The sequence below is a fragment of the Chlamydotis macqueenii genome, chromosome 1, assembly GCF_036417535.1.
Source record: "Chlamydotis macqueenii isolate bChlMac1 chromosome 1, bChlMac1.mat, whole genome shotgun sequence".
Lineage (NCBI taxonomy): Eukaryota > Metazoa > Chordata > Aves > Otidiformes > Otididae > Chlamydotis > Chlamydotis macqueenii.
In genome coordinates, this window is record NC_141556.1 from 83,923,972 (window position 1) to 83,950,232 (window position 26,261).

Here is a 26,261-nt window from a genome sequence, read left to right on the forward strand (position 1 = left end):
ATAGCCAAGAAGACAGGCTGATCTCTATTTTCCTTTATTGTGATAATGTGTAGTGACTTTTTTTCATCCAGGGTATTTGTTTTATTGTAAACGCATAAGTCCATTACTAGATGCACCTTCTTCATTCTGGTTAGTGGAGAGTTTAAACTAGTGCAGTGAGTTATTTGGCTATAGGATGCGTGGATCATTTTTTTGTCCTGCATTTAGTTACCATTCAGAAGGCATATATGCACAGAAGACATTGTGACTAGCGCCAGTTCTTGGAGCTATGAGTATTGACTTTCTATCCAAAGCCACAATCTGATCTGTATTTGGGCCAAAACCCCTGCTCATTGTAAACAGTAAGTTATAGATAGAGGAGGCTATCTGTACAACATTTGAATGTCACTTAACCCTCTTGAACTTTTGATTGGACTTTCTAAAGCCACCTCAGAAAACTTCTTGCTGCATAAGAACGTGGACTGTGATGATCGTCAAACTGGCTTATTTAGGATGAATACTTTATTGTGTGGCAATAAATTCATAACTGCCTGAGAAAGCCAGGAAGAGCAAGAACATACAGTATTGATCATCTACTTTTTTTACAATGTCAACTCAAGTTCAAGTCTTTATCAGTCAATTTCAGTTCCTGACAGCTCCTGATGTGGGTATGCCATTGCAGAGAAAATCAAGCATGATCCTTAGCAAAGCTCCTAACCTGTAGAAGCTGGTAGAGAACCTCTTTAACAGAGATGACAGAGAGGTGAGCTCTCAGAGCAGAATATCAGACTGTTGTCTGTAGTCTAAGCAACCACAGTATACCACAGAGAGACCTCTGGGGGGGGCACCTGTTGCTGCTGCCCTGTTCCAGTTTCAGATGTTCTCTGTTCAGATAGTTCTCTGACAATTTTAAAACATAAGTGAAGAAAGTTTCAAAGCTGCCCTGTGTGGCAGGTGCTACCACTCCCTGCATTACACACTAGCAAGAAACAAGAAGAGATAGGCAGACAACCTATCAGGAGAGTAAAGAAAAAGCATGCTCCCATGCAAGTACTCTGCCTTTGAAGCCATATCTCTCTGGCTTCAGGTCTACAAGATTTAACCACATTGACAACATACAGTGGTGGGTTGTCTCCAGCCAGCAGCCAAGCACCTACCCTACCTTTTGCTCACTGCCCTTTTCCAGGGGATGGGGGGATAGAAGGAAGGCAAAAAGACTCATGGGTTGAGACAAAGACAGTTTAATAAGGAAAGCAAAAAGTGCATGTGAAAGAGAAGCAATAAGAGGAATTTATTCACTACTTCCCATTGGAAGGCGGATGTTCAGCCACTTACTGAGAAGCAGGGCCTCAGTACAAGTAGTGGTTGCTTCAGAAGACAAATGCCGTAACCACGAATGTTCCCCCTCCTCCTCCTTTCCCCTGCCTTTTATTGCTGAGTATGGCATATGCCTTTCGTCAGCTTGGATCAGCTGTCCCAGCCACGTCCCCTCCCAGTCTCTTGCCCACCCCCAGCCTATTGGTTTTTGGATGGGAGGTTGGGGAGAGAGAAACTTTTGACACTGTACAAGCACTGTTCAGCAATTGCCCAAGCACTGTTGTCTTACAAACGTTTTTCTAGCCACAAATGCAAAGCACAGCACATAGAGGCCATTCTGAAGAAAGTTGACTTCATAACTTCATCCCAGGATGAGTATGAATGGAGAAAAATTGAATTACAGTTATCAAACAAATGCTTTCTAGATTTGTTTTTCTCCTGGGGAGCAGAACAAAGTGCTTCATTTTCTCTTGAGACCACAAAAGAACAAAAGAAAGACATAGTCTTTCTTTATCTTAAAATAAGATCTTTGACTGTTTGTTTTTCTCCCTAAAAAAAAAACAATTGTGTAAAAACTGTAAACCTGGGGCACTAACAAATTTAAACAAACCTGTTGGTTGGCTAATTTTAAGCTGAAATGACTCAAACTTCAACACCACTGCAAAGTGCTCAATGGCTAAGATAGAAATAATTAAGAAATAATTTTAGATCTCTTTCTGTCTCTGGCTTCTCTATTATTCCGTCTCATCAATATTCAAACTATCTATGACATAAGAGAAAAGAGAGGGTAATACATTATTTTAACCATCATCAGATGTCAAAGTATAGAAAGTGAGTCTACTTCACCCAGACTGTGAATCCAGATGGCAAACTCCAAGAATGTTGGGGAAAACCCTCAAATGGTAATCTGGTTTGACACACTTATTCTGGTTTAGGTAATTCTGTGTTCTTCTGTGCTGTGGCAAGTCTCAATGCAAAAACTAAAGCCCCTCATGTTGAAAACAAGACCACTAAAGACAGTTTGTACAGGTATTTGGAGAACTGCAGTAAAGTGCTACAATCTGAAGACAGTGGGTTGGTTTAAGTTGCAGTAGGGTTAGGGGAGATTCTTGCCAGCAGTAGGATAGACTAGGATCTCCACCCCTTTGCTGCAATTTATAAAGGCACTAACATCTAAGGAAGGGGTGAGGGAGGAGTTGAGGGTCCGATTCCCTTCCTCTGGAGCACTTGGTGAGGAATATTGCAGTGCTGTTAAACTAGTAGGGAAAGAATTGTTTCTTAGGAGGACAGCTTATCTCTTTCTTCTGTCTCCCAGTGAGAAAAATGTGGCTGAAGTTTCTTTTGGCTATTCTTCTCCTGCATGTAACAGCTGCAAAGGAACCTGAGCCGTAAGAACTACCATATTATTACTAATCATATTCACTATAAGGCTTTAAAGACAGTACTAATTAGTGCCACTAATTTTAGTTTAAATATGAAATACTGCAATGACTCATCTCTTCTATCTGAGAGCTAAGTTAAACTGGAATGTGAATGACAAGTGAACGGTTCTCACTTAATGTAAGCAGAGCTTCTGCCTATTGCAGAATTTCCATAGAAGTTGACATGCGTGTTCAGAAAGGCAAAAGCAGCAGGAACAGTAGTGTGCTTTGCTAAAAGCAGGTGGGTCCAGAACTCAGATGAAGGGCAAAAGGGCAAGAGTTGGGGGTGCTAGCAGAGCTGTGTGGGCAACCCAAGACTGGGCTAGTTAGGAGATGCAGGGAGGAGTGAGGGGCGCTGGCAGAGTGTCTTATGTTTAATCTAAACTAATTGGTGGGTACTGAATAATAACAATACTTTGTATTTATTTCATCCTGTTGTGGCTGTTTCTCCATTCTCTATGGTATGATCACTTTGACATTTGGATCTCACAGGCAGTATGTCCTGATGGTGCCCGCTGTCCTCCAAACTGACTCTCCAAGTCAGATTTGCCTGCAGTTTGTTAACCCCAATGAGACAATATCTGTCAGAGTCATGCTAGAATATGGTGCTGTTAACACCACTATTTTTGAGAAAACCATGATGGAAAGCAATGGTCTTCAGTGCTTCAACTTCACGGTAAATTAATTGTAATTTATTTTCCAATGGAAAAGTTATACTTGTCAGAACAACTGATGTCAGAGGTTTATAAGAAATGAAAGGAGAATCAAGCAAGTTAGATCAAAGAGCACAGGAGAGGAACAAGCAATGGAATGAATAAGACTCGTTGAAGGAAAAAGGAAGCAGAGTAGAGATACATAGTAATAGACAAGGAGTCATTTTTAATAGATGTAAGAAATAAGAAAGACCCCAAAAAAGTGGTGGAAGGTGATGGAATTGAGACAGATGTCTCTTTGTAGGAGCCCAGGCCACAGGTGTAGCTGTTCAGCAGGTTCTGGAGCAAATTATTTCAAGACTAGCACTCTCCAGTTGTTTTCTGTTTCCTCACAGATTCCTCCTGTCAATTCTTCCCCAGTGGCTTTCATTTCCTTCTCTGCCAAGAGCACCACAGTCAGCCTAGAAGAGCGCCGGTCAGCGATGATCTGGAACACAGAGAGTATAGTCTTCGTGCAGACAGACAAACCCATCTACAAACCTGGACAGAGTGGTGAATATCTATTTGATTTATAACATGTCTCTTAGGAAGCAATTTCTTCAGGTAGAATTTCTCTGCCAGATGTTTTTCAGGCTAAGCCAGAGTCTAGACAATTTCTTTAGGTTTTCTGTTTAAACCATTACAAGTGTCTGCTCTGGAGCTCAGGGAGCCATCTTCAGGATGACAGGAGACTGACATCCCATGGTGTCTATTTCTTCTTTGTCCCTTCCTCCCAGCTGAAAGAAGAGAGGAGCTTTTACTGCTGATATTTCAATACTGGTAACAGGTTAAGAGAGTGGAAAAAGGTGATCAGATCACTACTTAAATGCCTGGCATAAAACAATGCTCCCATAGTCTTCAGTCTGTGATGCTGGTCAGCATCAAAGACAGTTTAAAGACCAAGAGTCAAATGCATTATTTTAAAATGAATTGTAAGTTTTAAAGACAAAATCCTGCTATTTACTTTCTGGGTTTGTACTTTTATATTTTTGTGTTGTCTTTTTTCCTTCACTTTTGCTGTTCCCCTACCCATATTTCTCATCTGGCCATCGAACAGAGCTCCATGTATACAAAGAACCATTTATCCAGATCCATTCAATTCACTGCTAGGCTCTAAGGCGTGCAACTAGAACACTGTAGGAAACACTACAAGAATAGTTCTTTCTGGATGTCAGCCAAATAATGCAGCAGTTATACTGCATCAGCTATACTTCAATTAGGGATGAGTTCTATCTTAATACATGGCATGAAGAAAAGCTTACCAATGAGAATTCAGTGCCACCAAGGTGTTCCACAAACATGGCTTGATTATTTGTCAGATTGCTTGGTTTTGAGGTGTGGGTAGCAGTAGACTAAATTAAATGATGAAAATGTAATGCTTTGTAAGGACATTTTTGAAGCATGATTTTATGTTTTCCATTATGCAGTAATTAATCATTCTCCTTTCAGTTTTTCTCTTGTAAAGAAAAAAGAAAGTAAGGGAAGAAAACTGTACAAGATGAGAACAAACTGAACAAACAGGAGTTAGACAGCATTAGGAAAAACTGGCACTTCACCTAGTTCCATTAATATTTGTAACTTTCATATGTTCAGAGCAACAAACCCTGCTTTACAGATGGGAAAATGAAGAGGAACAAATTTGCCGGCAGCCACTGAAAGAATGGCTGTCACTTGAGACTGCCTGACCTGCACAGCAGTTCCTATTCATCGGGTCACCACTTTTCTCTGAGGTTAAGCAAACTTTCATGAAAAAGTGTCAGAACTTGATGCTGGATAAAAGTCCCCTTGGCAAGTCTGTATAGGATTCTTTTACTTTCAGACACATTTTACTACCTGCACCCTGTGCAAGTAAGGCTGTTAGAAGATAGAGTGAAACCAGGAGTACTAATGAATGCAAACCATCATGCTCAGTCAAATAAACTACAGTTAATGCTAACACCCTATTCCTTGTCTTTCCAGTGATGTTTCGTGTTGTTGCCCTGGATTTCAATTTTAAACCTGTTCAGGAGATGGTGAGTGCTCAGAAATATTCCCCTGTATTTAAAATTACTGGGAGACAACTTCTTCACAAATTTTAAATAAACAGTTGCTGTGGATAAAATGAGATGTTGCAGAGACTAAATGCCAGAGAATAAATATCATTTCCTAAGCACATGCTAGATTCCACCTTTATGTTAGAGTCACAGAGTCAGTGTAAGCGTGTAGCAGATTGGATTCCTGACACATCTCCTGCTATTGCTGGGAAAGAGGCTCAAAAAAAACCTCCACTTTGTTGCTGCAGATATTATTTCAGCTCTTACCAGAGAGCCTGCTGTTCAGTCTCCCATTGTTACTATTAAGCAATTTTTGCTTGCAAAAATTGGCAAGTCATCTAGCTAGTACTTTGCTCATTTTAGAAGTGGGAAAATGAAAATTGTTACCACAATTTTTATCTAATCAGAGGCATTCTTTTAATTGCCACCAAGCTGTCTTCATGCTCATAGTACATAAGCCAAGAGATGGAAGGGTCTTTACTGGTCACCTTCTCTCATGTGATTGTAATTAAGAAGACAGCACAGACATACCAAATGAGCTGGTAGTACTAACAAACAGACTGAGGATATAAGATTAAAAAAGCCCAAATCATGGTTTATGTGTACCTCTACAACTTACTCAGCTACTCTGGTATTATACTAAATCCAGTATGATCCGAAACTGCTCCAACATTCTCATTTCATCTCTTCTCTTTATGTAATATTCTTATTGAAGTAAAACTGCTACTAAACTGAATAAAATAAGAGAGTAGGATTTCTGATTACTGGTATTATCTTGACTATTGGTTATACATTTCTCACAGTCCTGGGGAAAAATAATTTGTGTTTGTTCGGCCACCTAATCTCTTCTCCCACTTTGTTTTTTCCTCTTTCAGTACCCCTTGATTGCAATTCAGGTAAGTAGTGTTTCTCTTTGTATTATATTACACATCTAAAAATAAAATCTAGGGCACATGTGCTTATATTGGTTTGCATGTGTCTACACATAGGCAAATCTTGCTCCTGAGTGCACTGGCAGAAATTAACAGAAACTTAATAAAATCCTAGGATGCTGTTTGAGCTTTACTAACATGGAAAGTATACCTATATTTCAGCTGTCAAAAGTTGTATTGTTCTTATGCCTGCCTTTGACTCCCCTCCACTTCTTCCAGTTTACTCAACTTATTTTGGGGTATATAATTCAAGTACTGCTGAAAACTATGAACAAATACAGGCTGTGGATATAATTACTAGTTGTGTTAGCACTTCCATGGCGATTGCGGTGATTTTTAAAACAGCGGTGGCAGTCCATGCCTAGTTAGCTTTCTTTCAAGATTTCGTATTATACCATGAAGTCAGGTGACTTTATTTTGTTCACAGTGAAACAGAAGTATTTTCAGCTCTATGTGTGTTTTTCTGCAGTCAGTGCTTTAAAGAGTTCAAGGAAATGGTGTGAATGAGTTTTCTTTAGTCTAACTAGCATAACATATACTCAGAGGCAAAAGACACCTCAGTGAACACAGAAGAAATGTGTTCTTTCTTCTGGCAGCTGAAAAAAAGCTGGGGTTGCTAAAGGCCAAGATTAATGTGGGATAAGCTCAGCTGAAGGGGAAGCACAAAGATTTTCTTTCTCTCCCTGCTGATACAAAACTAGAGCAACATATACTGAAGAGCAGGGAACAGCAGTACTGTGCAACGTCCCCTGATGATTGAGACTAATACCTAGGCTGGCAGAGGATTCCTAAATCTGAGATCAACAGATGGAAATCTAGCAACATTAATAATCAGAGTACAAAGGCATAATTTATCTCAATGCACATGCAGCAAGCAACCTTCCCAATGAATTAAAGCAACTTGCCCTATTTTCTTCTTTGTTTCTGGTTTAGTGTGCTAGAAGCAAAAAATTTCCAAGGCAAACAAACTGTGAGTTCATATTCTTTTTTTCTTTAGGATCCATGGGGCAACAGGATCTTTTAGTGGCAAAATGTGACATCGGAAATTAGCATTATCCAGATTGAATTCCCACTAACTGAAGAGCCTATCCTGGCGAACTACAAAATCATCATAGCAAAGAAGTCAGGAGATGAAATAAATCACTCATTCCTTGTGGAAGAATATGGTAAATGTCACCTGTTGTTTTTTATTCAGAGTAGAAAACATTATTAGAGATTAATCCCTATCAATCAACACTTTTGACTGCTGAAACTTCAAACAGCATCCTGGCAAATGCAACTTCAATTAGTTGTCATTAAGAACTGGAGAAAAAAAAAAAAAAAAACAACAAAAAGTCAAAGAAGAGAAATTAACCATTTTCCACAGATTCTCCCAAGCAAAGAATCTGCATAACAAATCAGTAAGTTAATTGCAAAATTCACTATGACAAACTAATCTTCTCCCAACCACATTCATTAACTTTCTTGGCCGTAGCTCTGCAAGGCACCTAGATATCACAGGATTCACCTCAGAAGCCCTGGCTTCTCTTCAAAGCTCTGTAGAAACACTTTAGTGAGCCTTCACAGACCAGGACACATTTCAACCATTTTGGCACTCCAGTTCTGAGATCCCATTCCATCTGTGACTAACACTGATGATACATCCTCATTTTCTCTTTCATCTCATGAGGGTCTGCAGGTTTACAATGTGCTAGTCTTGGGTTTTTTCTTTTCATTCTTTGTTCTAGTGTTGCCAAAATTTGATGTCACAGTCAGTGTACCAGAAAGCCTTACAGTTCTGGATTCAGAATTCGCAGTGAAAGTCTGTGGAGTGTAAGTACTATGTGCAGAGTGGTTTGGAAATATGCTGAAGAACAAGAACTTCCCAAAGACTGGGGAAAGAGATAGGGCTTAGAGAAGAGACTGAAATGAAGAGGACCTCAGAAGAGATTGGTCAGGTTTGACTTGGTGGTTGGAACTTTCATTTACTTGAGTGCTCATCTCATTTTATTCTATGAGTATTCTATTTCAACTGGTGGGTTGACCAAATCTTTTGAGAGGTCCCCTGCTAAAATAGAATGTGTCCACTCTCAATAACCCACTTCAGAGGAAAACCTTCATACAGCAGAGCACAGTTAAATTCTAGCTGGGATCTTAAGGTTACAGTGGTCTTTAACTCCCCCTCCAAGCTTAGTCCTTCAGAAGGACCTGGCTTACTCTAATACCAAGATCTCATAACTTAGAAATTAGAGTTGAAATCCTGATTCCCTTGCACATATGAGGAGTTCTGCTTTGATTTCAGTGAGTCTAGAACTCCAGTCTAAGCTGAAGAGTGGAGACAATAGGCATAATTTGATCAGTAGACATGTGTATCCACCATGCTTATAGAGGTATTTATTATGTTTATTACATATTATTACATTTAAGGTGTGGCTTTGGTTCACAGGTTTAGGGGTGAAATAGAACTAATTAATATTTCAACTTCTGAGTTATATTATCTCATTTAACACCAGGAAAGTCAGGAAAAAGCCTGTGAAACTATTCCATTCTCTGACTTCCCAGCTCACTTCTCAACCTGAGTCTATTCCTCCACATGTTTGCTTAAGTCAATTTTTCAAGCATTAGCTCATGAACCTATTTCCTCTTCTCCTAGGTACACCTATGGCCAGCCTGTTGAAGGGAAAGTCCAGCTCATGGTGTGCAGAGATTTTGATTCATACGGGAGGTGCAAGAAAAGCCCAGTTTGTCAATCATTTACCAAAGATGTATGATACATGATTATTATTCCTCTTCATGTTTGTTCTCTCCCTATGTTCTTCCTTCTCTCCTTTTGCTTATCACATTTCTTTTTCTCCTTAGATGCTTCACTTCACTCTGCTCATCTGTTTGCTTAGATCACTAGCTAGGAACTCAGGGCACGTAATTTCTCTTCTTGGTTTCCTAAAGGCCTGAAGAAGGACTGACATGTTTCTTCTTTATGACTCAATTTCTCACTTAAAAAGTGTGGACAGTGATGTCTCCATCAGTCCTGTATAAATAATGTTAAAAGTAGTGGGAAAAGACTTCACTCACTCAAGAAGGGTCCCATGTACTGCCAGCATCCCCTGAAAGCTATAATCCTTGCTAACAGGATTTGTTTTCTTCCCTTTCCAGCTGGACACAGAGGGCTGCCTCTCCCAGGTTTTCAGCTCCAATGTCTTTGAGCTAAATCGTACTGGTTACATGAGGAATCTTGATGTGAAAGCCATTGTCACAGAAAAAGGGACAGGTAATCCTTTGTAGATAGTCAGAAACATCAACAGTGATGTGGTCAAAAAAAAAAAAGAAAGTAGGAGATATTCAGCCTCTGCCTGCTGAATACAATGATGTGTTCCTGAAGAAGATCCATTTTTATGGATCTTCTTTATGAGCTTGCTTATGCACAGTTACCACCTCCAGGCAAACTCTGACTCTGATGATGCTACATGCAAGACAAAACATATCTTCTCTTGACTCTGGGGCATGTGTTACAGGCCTGCAACTTACAGCTACCCAGTCTATTTCCATAACTCAGGTGATGAGCAGCATACAGTTTGAGAACATGGATCACCACTACAGAAGGGGAATTCCTTATTTTGGACAGGTAAACAAGGGCATAGAGATCTTGTATTGAAAATGACTGACAGGCAATCACATGACAACAGTGATGGGAACATTCGGAGGACTGCTTGGTGGCAGCAGGGGTTGTTCTCCTCAAGTTTCTTCCTTTACATACAGTGCCCTATTGGTAATTCTGAATACCGAAGAGTATTGATTTCTTCTGAGTTTGATTCTGTTGGAAATTCTTTGAATAAAAAAAAAATCCATTAATTAGCACTTATCTAACTTGCATTTTAAGTTTGATAGAAATAACTGCCTCTCCCTTCAAAACTGACCATCATATGCCAGACAGAGATGAATAAAAACACTGGGGGATGGGGGAAGAAAAAGTGAAAGGAATTAAAAAAAAAAAAGACAGAAATAACAGCAGTTTCTGTCTCAAAAAGCTTTTTCATTATTTTATGTTTCATGACAAATCCCACGTAACTCTGCCAGTGGTTTAAAGGTAGGGATAAATCTCCCTCTTTCCTTCAGTTCAGCTTTTTTTCTATGAGGAAAGGATAAGGGGACATCTTACCAGCAGCACTGAAAGGAGAGAAGATACTGTCTTTCAAGGATATTATTTTTTTTTTTTTTTGCCTCTGGAGTATGTCTATACAACTTTCTCTCTTGGTCCCCACTCCCACTCTGTTCTTCAGATTGCTGTGCACTTTATCACCCCTTACTGGAGGATGGGGGTCAACAGGGTCCCTGGGGTGATGTGCCACAGTGTATTCCTCCCACACAGTCTTGCACACAGTAGAGGTTAAATATGCTGAAAGACGTGGTAGGATGCTGGGATGTCACAATCTCAGAGACAAACTTGCTGACGATGGCTTCAGGCAGCTTCTTCACTTTTGTACAAAAAAAAAACCCAAACCCTTGAGGGTCGTATCAGGGGAACTATTGTCTGGAAGCCACTAATACTCACACTTTCTCAAAATGCAGCAGATCCCAGTCCCTGTCCTGGTGCCATCACATGCCATTCATGGTCCTTCCCTGCGCTATGAAATATCTGTTGCAGGACATATGTTGTATGCCTTCACTTTTGTTGCATTCAGTCCCACTGAAGTAAACACCCACTGAAATACTTTTAGTTCTCTATTGTTGTTTTTGTTTCAGAGGTCATTTCTCTCCATGCTGTTTCTGGACAGTGAGGAAAGTCAGTCTCTTAAGCTTGTATTTAACATATGAATACTTCTATAATTTTTTTTTCTGAAAAAAAAACCTCAAAATGAATCTCAGTTCTAGCAACCTGAAATGTATCTAATAGTGTCTGTTATTTTTTATTTGTTTGTTTAACACATAAGCAGCAGAGACAGTGGAGACAGAATCAGAAAAGTGTTCAAAAAAAAGAAGAAAAGGCCCTCAGACACTGAAAGTATCAGCAACAGACTCTTAAGACTAAGAAAGGAAAAAATGGAGGAAAGGAAGTATATATTTAAACTAGAAATGTCTAGTCAGAAGGGACTGACCAGGAAAGAGATGAGATACAAGTTCTTGCTCCACAAAAGGACATTATCAATGATGTAGCAGCTCCTGAGGAAGCTCCTGCTCCAAATCTCATAAGGTAGCTGAGATAGCTACCAGAAAGCAAAGACAGACTTTTCAGTTCTTAAGTATTGCTTTGAAGGGAGAAGAAAAAGCAATTATTTTGTGCGGAGAGAAAAGAAGTGCAAAACATTAGTATCTACATACAGAAATATAACATGCTGAACATATCTCATGTTCTTTTCTACAGATCAAGCTGGTAGACAAAGATAACTCTCCTATTTCCAATGAGGTTATTCAGCTATTTGTCAATAACAAGAACACAGACAACTTCACCACTGATGATAATGGCATTGCTGAGTTTAGCATTGACACATCCAAAATGTTTGATCCAGAGATCAATCTGAAAGTGAGTACAAAACAAGGCTGGACAGAGACAGATGGTTGGTCTAAACTGAGGCTGCAGGACCATTGCTCTTCTTCCTCCTTGCCAGTTTGGCTTTAGATGCAATTCTTTAAATGCATACATTCTGTGAACTCATCATTCTGATGTCAGTGTGTGATAATGATTTCCCTAGCGACATGTGTTTATTTCCCTTTTCTTTCCCACTCCCTCTCCTGATCAGGCAACCTACAAAACCAGTGACCAGTGCCACTCTGAAGGTTGGATAGAGCCTTCTTATTCCTATGCATCATTCTCTGTCCAGCGCTTCTACTCCTGGACTAGCAGTTTTGTGAGAATTGAGCCTTTGTGGAAAGATCTGCGCTGTGGGCAGAAAAGGTTAATCACTGTGCACTATGTCTTGAACACAGAAGGATACAAAAGCATCAACAACATGAACTTCTACTACGTGGTGAGTGTGGGGTTGTTGCATGGTTTGCTGAAAGGGCTTGACCAGGCACTTATCTGGCAATTCATCCACAGCAAATAGGGCAGTGAGTGCTCTTCTAGATTTTGGATTAGCAGCCAACACAATGGCAAATAACTCAAGAACAGAAACAGCACTGAGGTGGTTTGGCAAAACTACCCGCTCAGGAAAAATGATCCCCATTTCTGGCCACGTTACTCTACTTCATAGCAAGGAACTACCTCCAAAATGTCTCAGGTCAGGGTTCTTGTCCCTTCCCTCCAAGAAATTCTTTATGATATTCCCTGCCTTCTCCTTCCCTTCCTTTTCCTTCTGCTTTCTGAATAGTGAGGGATCAGAAATGGTGGCAGCATCCAACATGCCCTAAGGCGCATGTTTAAGGAATTTAAGCCATCCTACTGTACACGCCTTGACTGTCCTGTCAATGTACATTGCTGCTTTCTCCCTCCAGCCTCTACCAACCCATAAATGTATTGCTCTTCTCTGCACAGGGCATGGCAAAGGCAAGATTGTCCTTACAGGGGAAGTAAAAGTTAATATCCAAGCTGGTAAGTTAAGTTGCCAATCCATGTTTCTGCATTAAAAAAAAAAAAAAAAAAAGAGGGATGTTTGAACTGGAGACCAAGGCAAGGCTTTCTGGCTGGATACAGCAGCTATTGGGAGGGCTGTATCTCTCTCCATCCATGTATATATGCATGATACCAGCACTATTACTAAGATCACTATAAAGTCAGACTTAGTCGAGCAACTACTTCAGTTGATACAGAGTCAAGAAGTAGTGTCCTGCAAAGATATTGCCAAAGAAAAATGGAGGAAATACAGAATATTTGTCTTAGGAGGCTCTCTGAATCTGGTCACATATTCAAACCCACAATAAATCTGAGACCATCTAGATCTTAACCCAGGTATGTTACCTCCTGACAAATCCAGGATTTTTCAGTTTATTGTCCAAGTACAGATTGCTCCATTGACTGGTACAACTATATATCACTTAATGATGCCCTACTACTACAGCAGATCTTTGGACTTCTCTCTTTATTGGTATCTTTCTCTCCTCTAACAGACCAAAATGGCACTTTCACCATCCCACTTCTGGTCAATGAGAAAATGGCTCCAGCCCTTCAGTTGCTAGTATATACCTTACACCCTGCCAAGGAGCTAGTGGCAGAGAGTGTCCGATTTCCAGTTGAGAAATGTTTCAAAAACAAGGTGAGAGGCACTAAGATATAGTGAGTGTCAGCTGCTGTCAGATGAATACAAATTCTTTGCTCACACATTCACAACAGATTTCCAGTTTTATTTCTTGTTTCCATCCACTTCTTTCAACATTACTCTCTTCATTCTCCTTTTTTTTCTCTTTGTCCTTGTATGTCTCCTCTACCACCCCCTCCTGGCCTTATCATCAAAAGGTAAATCTTTTAACATTAAAACCTACTTTTCAGGAAACCCACACTACTCCCAGATAGTTCTTGTCTCTCTTGAATAGGTTTAGACTGTGTTTTGTTAGCATAGTGAACACACTTTAGCTTTATCCCACTTCATAATTTAATCTAATTTTTTACTTTTTTTTTAAAGGGCAATTTGGGTTTACCAGAACTAAATATATATAGAAAAGAAAGAAAAAATAGCAATCTGGGGTTTAAGTTTACATTCAGTGTTTTTTTTTTTCCCACTGGTACATTTTCATTTGTCATTTTGAAATCAATTTCACTGTTAAGATTTTTTGAATCTTCAGTTTCTAAAAGCTAAAAAACATTGAACATTAGAAGAAAAAAAAGTGAGATTAAACAAAATGTTTCCAGTTACCTGACTTTGTCTTCCCCTCCTATTTCTTCCTTCTTATCTAATACAAATGTGAAATAGATTTTGCTCAGAATAGATTCAAAAGAAAATCTGTTTTAAATATTTGCTAAGGTGGGCTATGGACCTAGTAAAAATATGATTTTCTCACTGTAGTGCTTATTACATGTAGTCTGCATGATAATAACATTTGATAATAGCAGCAATAGAATCACACTTTATTTTAAATCACTTGAGGTAGACTTTGTTTAAGCTATCACAGTGCAGAAGTCTAAGTGTGCTTATTGCCTAAGCCCCCATTACAGCAGAGACCTGGTCAACAGAGGCAGTGGAGACCAGACATTCCTCTCCAAGCAAACTATCTGAACTTTAACAGAAGAACCTTCTACTCTACTTCTTGCCTTCCATTCTCACACACATCCAGAGCAGCCTCGAGCAGTAGGGATTAGCCATATCAACATCTGTTTGATAAATTTCAGGTCCAGTTGCAATTCTCTGAAAAGCAGATGCGCTCAGCTTCCAATGTCAGTTTAGTCATTGAAGCTGCTGCCAACTCCTTCTGTGCTGTGAGGGCAGTGGATCAGAGCATGCTGCTCCTGAAGTCTGGGACAGAGCTGTCCGCGGAAAAGGTAAACTGCCCAAAAAACCCACATTGTCTCCTTCCACTGTGGCACTGCTTCCTTCTTCTCCATTATGGTGTCTCTCTACTTGATGTTGTTAGACTGTATTAGACTTCCACCACTTTTTTGCATGTGCTGGTCATGAATCATCTACAATGATTTATTTTTGTCGGTGACATAGTGGGAAAGAGTGCACCCTCAGCAAGTTCACCGATGACACCAAGCTGTGTGGTGCCGTCGACACGCTGGAGGGGAGGGATGCCATCCAGAGGGACCTTGACAGGCCAAATGCAAGCTCCTGCCCATGGGTCGTGGCAATCCCAAGCAGGGAATGGATTGAGAGCAGCCCGGAGGAGAGGGACTTGGGAGTGATGGTGGACGAGAAGCTCAACATGAGCTGGCAATGCCCCCTTGCAGCCCAGAAGGCCAACCGCATCCTGGGCTGCATCAAGAGGAGCGTGGCCAGCAGGTCAAGGGAGGTGATTCTGCCCCTCTACTCTGCTCTTGTGAGACCCCAGCTGGAGTGCTGCGCTCAGTTCTGGAGCCCCCAGCATAAGATGGACATGGACCAGTTGGAGAGGGTCCAGAGGAGGGCCACAAAGATGATAAGAGGGCTGGAGCACCTCTCCTATGAGGCCAGGCTGAGAGAGTTGGGGCTGTTCAGCCTGGAGAAGAGGAGGCTCCGGGGAGACCTTATAGCAGTCTTCCAGTACCTAAAGGGGGCCACAGGAAAGATGAGGAAAAACTCTTCGTAGGGCCTGTTGTGACAGGACAAGGGGTAACAGTTTCAAAATAGAGGGAGGTAGATTTAGATTAATGTCGTAGTTCAGCCCCGATCGGACCAGACTACGCAGTCTCTCTCTCACTCCCCCCACCTTCCGAGAGAACAGGGGGAGAAAATATAAGGAAAAACGACTCGAGGTTTGAGATAAGGACAGGGAGAAATCCTTAAAGTTACCGTCACGGGCAAAACAGACTCGACTTGGGGAAAACTATTCATTTATTACTACAAACAGCAGGATAATGAGACAGAGAACAAGATAACCTCCATCCACCCCTCCCTCTTCCCAAGCTTAACATTATCTCTACTACCTCCCCCTCCCGAGCGGCACGCGGGGGGGGAAAGGGAATGGGGGTCGTGGTCAGTTCATCACGCGTTGTTTTACGCCGCTGCTTCATGGTTGGGGGAAGAACTCCTCACATTCCTCCCCTGCTCCAGCGTGGGGTCCCTCCCACGGGCCACAGTCCTTCGTGGAACTGCTCCAGCGTGGGTCATCTCTTCCACGGGTGCAGTCTCTCCAGAACAGCTGTCCCAGTGGGCCCTCCACGGGCCACAGCTGCCTTCAGGCATCCACCTCCCCCGGTATTACATCTTATTCACTTCTCATCTCCTCTCCACTTCTTGCAGCCGGGCTGGACCAAGTCGGGCCCAGTCGGCTGCCTGGCGAGAGGCCAGAGGGTGAGGCCTGCAAGGCCCATGAGGCCTGCGCCTCCCCCTCTGCGCCTCTGCCCCCGCTCAGCTTCTTCACATCTTCTCTCCTCTCTCTCTTTTTTCTTCTGTTTTCCCATTCTTAAATACGTTATCGCAGAGGCGTCATCACGAGACATTCTGCTACCAATCGGCTCGGCCTTGGCCAGCAGTGGGTCCGCCCTAGGCCTGGCCAAGTCCCCTGAACAAAGGGGAGCGGCTTCTAGCAGTTTCCTACAGAAGCTACCACCTTAGGCCCCCCCTACTAAACAAAACCACAACAATTAGATATTAGGAAAAAAAATTTTACAGTGAGGATGGTGGAACACTGGAACAGGTTGCCCAGAGAGGTGGTTGATGCCCTGTTCTTGGGAACATTCAAGGCCAGGTTGGATGGGACTCTGAGCAACCTGATCTAGTGGAAGATGTCCCTGCTCCTTGCAGGGGGGTTGGACTAGACGGCCTTTAAAGGTCCCTTCCAACCCTAATGATTCTATGATTCTATAATAAACAATACACAGTCTTTGTTTCTTGGCAGTCAGAAGTCCTCTTTCACATAGGATATGGTTTAATCAGTGACTGGTCCCTGGCAACATGACCCTGAACCACTCCTCCCAGTTTTATGTCATTAGTAAACTTGCTGAGGGTACATTCTGCCCCATCATCCAGATCATTAATGAAGATGTTGAACAGGATTGGATCCAGTATTGACTCCTGGGTTACACCACTAGTTACTAGCCTCCACCTAGACTTTGTGCCACTGATCACCACCTTCTGTGTCTAGTTGTTCAGTCAATTTTTAATCCAGGAAACAGAACATTGTTTCAAACAGGCCAACATTGCAGCTCCAGCAATTTGCAGCACATGATGCTGTAATTAGAATTGATCTTTCCACACACACCGTTTTTGTGTTTCCTTCCTCCTCACAGATATACAGCCTTCATCCTCTGCAAGACTTTCAAGGCTACATGTTCAATGGGCTGAATCTAGAAGATGACCCCCAACACCCCTGTGTCTCATCTGACAACATCTTTCACAAAGGCTTTGTCCTGGTTTCAGCAGGGATGGAGTTAATTTTCTTCTCAGTAGCTGGTGTGTTTTGGATTTTGTGTGTGAAGAATGCTGATAAAAACATTCTGATGATACGAGTTGTTGTTAATGAGACCAAGGACACTGTCTGGCTTTCCAAGTCTCGTTAAGGTCTCGTTAACGTGCAGATGCGGGAAGCTGGGCAAAAGACAGACAGAATAATTGATCCAAACTGGCCAAAGAGAGTATTCCATGCCATAAACGTCATGCTCAGTATATAAGTGGGGGTTGCCCATGGGAGGGGGCATCATTTTCAGTTATTCCTTTTCTTGTCGGGTATCCGTTTGGGCACCCTTGGCATCCTTTTCTTCTCTCTTGCTTGCTGGCATAGTTCCCTCTACCTTGCTAGCTTGCTCTCCCCCTTTGCTTGCTGCTCGGTGTTGTTCCTGTGATCACTGCTCAGGACGGGCTGCGTCGGTCATTCGGACATCGGGTGGTGAGAAATTGTACATTGTTCATTTTGTATATTTTGTATATATTAATATCCTTATATCCTGTTAGCTTTGTAGTTTTTAGTATTTTTAGTAAACTGTTTTTATCTCAACCCACGAGTTTTCCTTTCTTCCCAATTTCTCTCCCCTGTCCCACTGGGTAGGGGCAGGGTGAATAAGAAAACTGTGTGGTGATCCGGGCTAAACCACCACAGGCTTGTATTACACACCTGTAATGTCTGGATTAGGCCCAGATGTGTATCAGTTCCTCAGGGTAAATGTCCTGTGCATTACTTATATATGTTAAAGTGAGTTTCCACTTATGTAGCTTTAGGTATTTCTGCAAATGATGCTGTTAGTAAAACTCACACACAACAAACTCTCCTCGTGGACATCTCTATTCTCAATAGACTCTGCTGCCTACTGTGATTTTCCAGCATGAACAATGCTCCCACAAGTTTCTGCATAGAAAAGTCTCTGGGCATCTCTGTGGTGGAAAGGCAGTAATGGGAAAGAAGGAGGAATGGAATAAAACTTAGTTGCAGTATGGTAATGGCTAACACCAAAATGTGTTTTTTTACAGGATATGGGCATGAAATTTTTTACCAACTCAAAGGTTAGGCAACCAGTTGTGTGTACTAGTGAGACTGTAAGACAACTGCCATATTTCTTCAACACAGGATTCATGACTTCTACACATCATGTCAAATCATCAGGTAATATAGGGGACAGGAAAGAGATTTTATTTTTCTCCTTAAATGAAATGGTATTCATGTGACATGGACATGAACAGTGCTCATTTATCACATTGGTATATTGATCTAGCAGAGAATGAGATGGCTTAGGATAACGACCAATGCCCAAAAAAGCCTTTTAGGTCTACATTTCTGATTCATGTCCAATTTCAAGCTGGGAAGTGTTGACAATCGGTAGAGTGTCACACAAAACAAACAATGTCGACATTCATTCCCTTCTGACCAGAGCTTGTTTGAAAAGACAGTGCAACCGTGTGGATAGCAAACAGATCTAAGAGCCAAGTGACCCGAGTTCTAGCCCTCGGTCTCATCTCATATCTGGACATCAAAGCACCTCAAGTAATGTTTTCTTTCCCTGTGATATCAAGTTATATCTAACTCAGAGATATATTAGTGACATTAATTAATATTTGTGTGGCATTACTGATAGTCTCAGTTAGAAAGAAATGGATAAATGCGAATCATCCTTCATAATGGCTCATGCATATTAAAACCTGTCTGCCCTGGTTTCGGCAGGAATGGAGTTAATTTTCCTCTCAGTAGCCAGTGTGTTTTGGATTTCATATGTGAAGAATGTTGATAAAAACCCTCTGGTAATTCAAGTTGTTGTTAATGAGACCAAGGACACTGTCTGGCTTTCCAAGTCTCCTTAAAGTCTTGATAACGTGCAGATGCAGGAAGCTGGGAGAAAGACAGACAGAATAATTGACCCAAACTGGCCAAAGAGAGTATTTCATGCCATAAAAGTCATGCTTTTATAAGTGGGGGTTGCCCATGGGAGGGGGCATCCTTTCCACCCTTGGCATCCATCCTTTGGCATCCTTGGCATCCTTTGCATCCATCTTTCCTCTCTCTTGCTTGCTGGCATTGTTCCCTTTACCTTGCTGGCTCACTTTTGCTCCTTTGCTTGCTGCTCGGTGTCGTTTCTGTGATCGGTGCTCAGGACGGGCTGTGTTGGTCATTTGGACACCGGGTGGTGAGAAATCGTACATTGTTCATTTTATATATTTTGTATATACTAATATCCTTGTATTCTGTTATTATTGTAGTTTTCCTTTGCTATTTTAGTAAACTGTCTTTATCTCAACCCAGGAGTTTTCCTTTCTTCCCAATTTCTCTCCCCCATCCTGCTGTGTAGAGGAGGGTGAGCAAGAAACTGTATGGTGATGAGGCTAAACAACCACACTGTCCTTTCAGGGAGTTTTCATTATATGAACCAGATTTGACTAAACTCCCATTGTCTCTTACCAGCTGAAGCTGCTAGAGAGGAACGTAGGAAGAGACCCATCCTTGAGAGTATTCGAGAATTCTTCCCTGAAACTTGGATTTGGGATATAGTCCTAATTAAGTGAGTATTGCTTCTTCCCTCTCTTTGCCTTGCTTTTAAGAATTACTAAGTCCCCTGATGTCCTGCAAGGCAGCAATTTCTTGCCACCTCTTCTTATCTTTTGGCCTGGAAGACTTATCTTATTCAATCATCACCTGACCACCTGCCCTCCTCGTTTCCATAATAAAAATACCCTGTCCTTAAAGACATATATTCCCACAATGTGTGTACCATGAGTCATGTTCCCTTCCTAAGAAGAGGGACATCTCTATTTAAAATATCGGTATACAAAACAAAAATTTTGAGTTTTCTTTCCAAACTCAGGGAAATGATGGGCAGAAGAACTTTCAAATGGGCTTTTCTCAGAAGATTTGGGTGATAAATTCCAGGAGGACTTGGATGTGGGATTTCTGCAGAGAGAATAGGGGTAATACTGATTTTCAAAATCTATTGCCTCAACTGAGATACAAGATATATGAAACTTACCCTTTCTAAACTCATCCTCTATCCATTTTTATCAGCTCTACTGGAAAAGTCAGCATCCCATACACTATCCCTGACACCATCACCAAATGGAAGGCCAGTGCCTTCTGTGTGGAACAGTTGGTTGGATTTGGTATGTCTGTGCCTGCCACCCTGAGAGCCTTCCAGCCTTTCTTTGTGGACTTGACCTTGCCATACTCTATAATCCGAGGAGAAGATTTGCTGCATAGAGCTAATGTCTTCAACTACCTTGACCATTGCATTAAGGTGTGTACTTCTGCCCACATTCTTAGACCTTACCCCATCTCCAGAGAAGCTGCAGCAAAATGATTGGTGTAGATGACTGGATCTGTCCCTGTTCTTGATTGATGATTATCCTGACTGGATTTGCCCTCCTAAGCCACTACAAAGCAGAAAGACATCTGTGTGAACTGACTAGAATGGGTGTATAAGCTATTGTCTCTAGAGGTCCATAGAGGAAGGAAAAATTGTTTTGCAGACTATCATTCACCATCCACATCACGCAAGCCATCGATGGTTTTAGTGGGATCTTTTCTTCAGGAATTTATGTGAAAGTGTGAAGAAGTGAAGGGCTTGTGTTTGCAAAACAGAAGAAAGTAGGAAGAGCAAGAAGTGGAAAGCAGACAAACTTTTCCTTTCTGGGATGAAAGCACCTAAACAGAGAGAACAGAAGTCCAATATCTGGCCTACAGAGTGTCTGTCCAGCTAGAGACACTATTGCTCTCAGGCACTGGTTGTACTCTCAATATTCAGTACTTTCCAGGCAAAATGCCTCCAGACCACAGGTGCACTGCACCTCTGCATGGAGGGAGCATACTCATGGTTTAGAGGATACTTGAAGAAAGAAAAACAGGAAGAAAAACATCTTCTGGTTTGCTTCTTGTTTCTTATGTGGCATCTAGGAATCCTGAAAAAAAGAAAAGAGGCAAGTGTAGAGTCTAGACTTCTTTTGCTTGATTTGAATGCTGAAAATCAGCTCTCCAGTCTCACTAGGAGATCACCACAAAAGGAGAAAAAATCAAGCCACAATTTAGGAATGTTTTTTTCCGAACTCTGTTAACAGTTTGACCTAACAAAATTAAAAGGCCTAGGGTTTTAAGCATCCTAGAAAAAAAAAGATCTCTGTTATTAGGCTTTAATCTCTTACACTTGTTTTTCAAGTACTCCTACAACAACAGAAGAACAAACACTAATCATTGGTTTCCTCTGCAAATTAGTTCAAAGCCACTACCACCAGGTCAACTGAACATAACTCAATATCCTGATCAGAAATCAGGTGTATGCATAGGATATTTAACATCTCAATGGACAATGTCATGAGAAGCAAAAGGGAATACTGTTAAGATTACACCTGAGAGATAATTCATCTAATACCATTCCAGGCCTTAAATCTGCTCTACACTTTTAACACTGGATATAACCAGAGACTATCTTACCCTTGCCTAACAATAAAGCACCATTTGCCTATGATGCAAAATCTTTACCTGCTCGCACTCCTCTTTCTGTTCTCAGATTAATGTTTCACTGTCAGATTCCCTTGATTATCAGGCCAAACTAATCTCCCCAGAGGATAATGGATGTGTATGTGCCAAACAAAGACAGACCTATGTCTGGAATATTTTCCCCAAACAAATTGGTAAGTGCTTTTGAATCTACCTGGTTTTCTGTCCTGAGATTGATACTAATCAGTTTATACCTCACCTGAAAAACCTAATCCTCTTACAACCTAGAGAACTTGGTTTACCACTATCTGGGCTGAAGAGCTTCTCCACAACTGCCGTATGTTTATTATTCCCATTTTTAGAGATCAGTTCTCTTCCCATATGTCTCACCTAGAGTGATTGACCATTCATTATGTTGCACTACTTAATATGTGCAGATATTCATTATCAGATGAAATTTCTTACTTTAGCTATCATCCTGCATGATAGAGGTCAATTTTTTTTTCTCCTTTTCTGCTACTATTTAAGGTAATGTAGTATTCAGCATTACTGTAGAGACCAAGGATGATGGAGCTTGTGGAGACAAAGTACCTAGGAACACCAGTATTGACTACAGGGACACCCAGATCAGAACACTGTTGGTCGAGGTACTACTAACAGTTCTTACTGTTTGCCCTGTACTCCCTTCCATGAGGAAAGAAAAATGCAGCAAAAGTACCAAAAGCAAGTAAAAGTTTTTCAGGTTCCCTAAAGAACTCCTGATTTGGGTCTACCTTCATCTGGCTAGGACAGGGTCTGGCTGTTCAATCTAAGACCAAGTCCACTCCCATCTGATGTCCTCTTCCATGAGGATCAATGGGTGTTGGTAACTGCTCGTCTCCCTCACGCAGAGGAGAAACTGGAAATGAGGGACTCCATCTGATACGAACTCCCTTTTAATAGCAGCCACATCAAGTATGAAGCCATGAATTGTTGCTTCAGTTGCGCTGTCCTATAATGCAGGAAGTTGAGGCAGAGGGTGGCTCTTCTGTCACCGCATTTCTTCTGCATGCTTTGTTCTCATCCACTGCATGTGTCTCTTCTTCCCATCATTATGCAGCCTGAAGGCATCAGAAGGGAAAAGACCCAAAACTCCCTAATCTGTATGAAAGGTAAGAGTCTTATATACTGCTTTCCTGAGAGGAACTGAAAGGCAGGTTGGAGTTTGCACTGTTTCCTGCAGCGCTCATTGATGCTGTTCTTCCCTTTTCCCCAGAGCTTGCCAAATGGTAGCTAGTGTGAGTAATTACAGTTCAATTCCCTGCTACAAACTTCCTGTGTGATCTGGTGGACATCACTTAAGCAGTGTCTGTGCTGCAGTCAAAAGTACTCAGATGCTGAATGAAGGTTGCTATAAAGCTATCAAACGGACATGATCCTTTTGTGCAAAATCTATTATGTGTTTCATGCACTCACATTGACTGCTGCCCTCTATTCCAAGGATAACTGAAGCTTGCAGCTTTCCATTTCTAGTGGGAATGGGAGAGGGAATGTAGCGTTCTCTCCACACCATCTCGGTGCTGACAGAAAAGAGTTTCCAAGATTTTCTAGAAGCTCTGCCTCAAAGAGACACAAAACCAGCCCTGACACTCACCAACCAGCTCTTCTCAGTGTCTTGCTGAAGAAATCCCCAGGGTCAATAGACACTACAGCCTGTGACCACCAGTCTTACCCTGTTCAACTGATTTCTGTTGGGACAATGACAGATACTGCACCATTTGGTCTGTTTTTCACAACTTTGGTTTTGCTGTGTCCCCTTCTCTCTTGATCTTCTTGGAGACAGCTGTGAGTTCCTGTCTATTGCTGTCTCTTGTGTGCAGTTTTGCACAGTGTAATTCCTAACAGCATTTCACTGCTATAACCAATGTACCTATACGAATGACTACAACACACTTAACATTTTTCTCCACAGATGATTTGGTTATTCAAGATGTTGCTCTAGATCTACCTACAAATGTGGTGGAAGGATCATCTAGAACTTCTTTTTCTGTTGTTGGTAAATATATAACTAATAAAACATAAAAATAAATAAAATGTAGAAATATAAAATGAAAGCTTTTTCAGGATTGAAATTGGAAGTTTCCACTCTTTGTGTGGGAAACTTGTAAGCAAAGAGACTGATTCTCATCCTGTCCAGAAATGCTCTTTGCTTAACCAAAGACATGAAATTTAAATATTGGTTACATCCTTCTTCACTTTTCTATTAAAATTTATTGCATTTCAATATTTTGCTCTGAAATAGCACAGTTGAGTTATGACCTCAGTCAGATTCATGCCAGTAAGACTTTTTTCGACTCACCCACCTGCAAATCAGAGATGCTAGTGGAATCTTTTCAGTCTTTTCCTGGAAACAACCTGGACTTGGTTACATCACTACTAGTCATAAAATCTTTGCTTTGTAATGTTGCTGTTTTCAGTTCATTACAGAAATCCTGTGCTGAGTCTGCGCTGTCTTTCCTAACATAGCAATTTAGAAGTGTTCTATGATACATCTGCATAACCAGTGCTCCTTTTTCAGCATTAGTTGTTAATTATTCAATACAGCATCTCTGGGCTGTTCCCCTTCCCTCCTCTGGAAACAGAAGTTTCCTGGAAGTTCTTATTTTAATTTCTAATAAGAAGTATCTGCCTGAAGTGGCACTAAAATAAGTAGTGTTTCTGGTGTGGGCAATTTAGACTAAGTAAGGAGAGGCAGGGAAGGGATTTCTTTGTTGACCGCAAAGCAGAACAGAACAAATCACTCAGTCTGCACTAAGAGCTTCATGCTTCTTGGAAATCCCTGTGGTACCAGAGAGGCTTACCAGCTAGGCTTTCCTTGACTCTGTCTGCTGAACAGAAATTGCTGTTTCTTTTGGTGGGCATGAGCTGTACTAATCCCACTGACATCTCCTCTTCCACAGGCGACATCATGGGCACTGCCATGCAGAATATGCACCAGCTCCTCCAGATGCCATTTGGCTGTGGGGAGCAGAACATGGTCCTGTTTGCACCAAACGTCTACATCCTGGACTATCTGAACTAGACAGGGCAGCTGAGTGAGGAGGTCAAATCCAAAGCCGTTGGATACTTAGTGAGCGGTGAGAGTTTTTACTTCCCTTATGATATATGCTGAAATTCCCACTGAGGTCCAGGGAGCAGAAGCAAGCAGCATGGCTGTCCTAGCAGTATGGCACTGCTGCTGTAGCACAGCTCAGTGACCCAAAGGACTGCTCTGCTCAAGACATTTGTTATCTTTGTCTTCTTTCTTTCCTTATCCTATTTTGCTGAGACCCAACTGTCATGTTTCCTTTGAGGTTCTGCCTTTCAGTCCCTTTCTCCACTTCCACCCAGGCACAGGATCTATCCTAATCCCGTTAGCTTAGTTAGAGCACAGAGCTGATACAGCTCTGCCTATTCTGTGACCCAGTGTTTCTGCAGGACAAGATGTTCCATGCTTCCACCCAAGGTCCCTCGGGCCTCTCCCCACTGCTTGGTAGATGTACATTTCCTTTCCATGTTTTTCCACTGTGTTTTCAGATAAATCTGATAGTGAACAGAATAGGGTTTTGTTTTTAAATAAGGGAAGACTTCCTCTTCCATGTTTTTGCAGGCTACCGGAAGCAGCTGTCATACAAACATCCTGATGGGTCGTACAGCATCTTTGGCACCAGAGATAAAGAAGGGAACACCTGCTGAGTGACTGGGAGCAGAAATGGCTCAGAAATGAATTTGCATTGAATTCACATGGTGTAGTTAAGAGGTATCTTTACTAGCTAAATGTAGTAGCAGATGTACAGAGGTGGCTTGGACTGGGACCCTGTAAGTACTAAGAGAAGTGGCTCTCCACTCCCTGCCAGGCAGGATGCTCAGAGAGAGGGTGATCCCTAAAGACCCAGCTGAGTTTTTGTTTCACACTCCTACTGTCTACCATGAAACCTAATGCACTGCCACGCTCTGTAGCCAGGATTAGCCCCAGAGGGTGCTGGATATCCTTCCTGCATCCCATCTAGCTACTATTCCTTTAACTACCCCCTCCTGAAGGAGCACACAAAGACAAAGAAAGCCACAAACACATGCTTGTGCCTAGCATGAATGGAAGAGCAGACTTTTTCTGTTCCTACTTCCAATGCTCATCTCACAGCTTCACCTTTTCCTTGCAGGCTCACTGCATTTGTGTATAAATCATTTGCCCAAGCTAGTCACTTCATCTATATTGATGACAATGTGCAGGCTCAAAACCTGATGTGGCTGGCAAGCAAACAGAAGCCAGAAGGCTGCTTCCGAAGTGTTGGGACACTCTTCAACAACGCCTTGAAGGTAGCAGGAGAACTACTTCTTGGTCAAATTTACTCTTCTCCTTAAGAAGATGCTCTTCCATTACTGCCAAACCCTGCACTTTCTTCCAAATGCCTGTCCTATTCCAAGGGCTAACTCTCCATTGACCCTGATTATTTTCAGCTCAGTCAGCCTCCTCAC

General features: G+C 41.7%; 1 protein-coding gene across 1 annotated transcript in view; it reads left to right on the forward strand.

Annotated features, from left to right (window-relative positions):
- The first annotated feature begins 731 nt into the window (after window positions 1–731).
- LOC104485755 (ovostatin-like) overlaps window positions 732–26,261 on the forward strand; it is a 31,530-nt gene continuing 6,000 nt past the window's right edge. Inside the window, exons 1-16 of the mRNA XM_086748712.1 lie at window positions 732–742; window positions 3,210–3,393; window positions 3,766–3,922; window positions 5,369–5,421; window positions 6,318–6,338; window positions 9,507–9,621; window positions 9,866–9,975; window positions 11,713–11,871; window positions 12,089–12,316; window positions 14,611–14,760; window positions 18,323–18,455; window positions 19,746–19,842; window positions 20,343–20,571; window positions 21,838–21,961; window positions 24,707–24,788; window positions 25,946–26,102. Coding sequence (XP_086604838.1) covers window positions 732–742; window positions 3,210–3,393; window positions 3,766–3,922; window positions 5,369–5,421; window positions 6,318–6,338; window positions 9,507–9,621; window positions 9,866–9,975; window positions 11,713–11,871; window positions 12,089–12,316; window positions 14,611–14,760; window positions 18,323–18,455; window positions 19,746–19,842; window positions 20,343–20,571; window positions 21,838–21,961; window positions 24,707–24,788; window positions 25,946–26,102 — 2,010 coding nt within the window. The remainder of the gene's footprint in view (window positions 743–3,209; window positions 3,394–3,765; window positions 3,923–5,368; window positions 5,422–6,317; window positions 6,339–9,506; window positions 9,622–9,865; window positions 9,976–11,712; window positions 11,872–12,088; window positions 12,317–14,610; window positions 14,761–18,322; window positions 18,456–19,745; window positions 19,843–20,342; window positions 20,572–21,837; window positions 21,962–24,706; window positions 24,789–25,945; window positions 26,103–26,261) is intronic.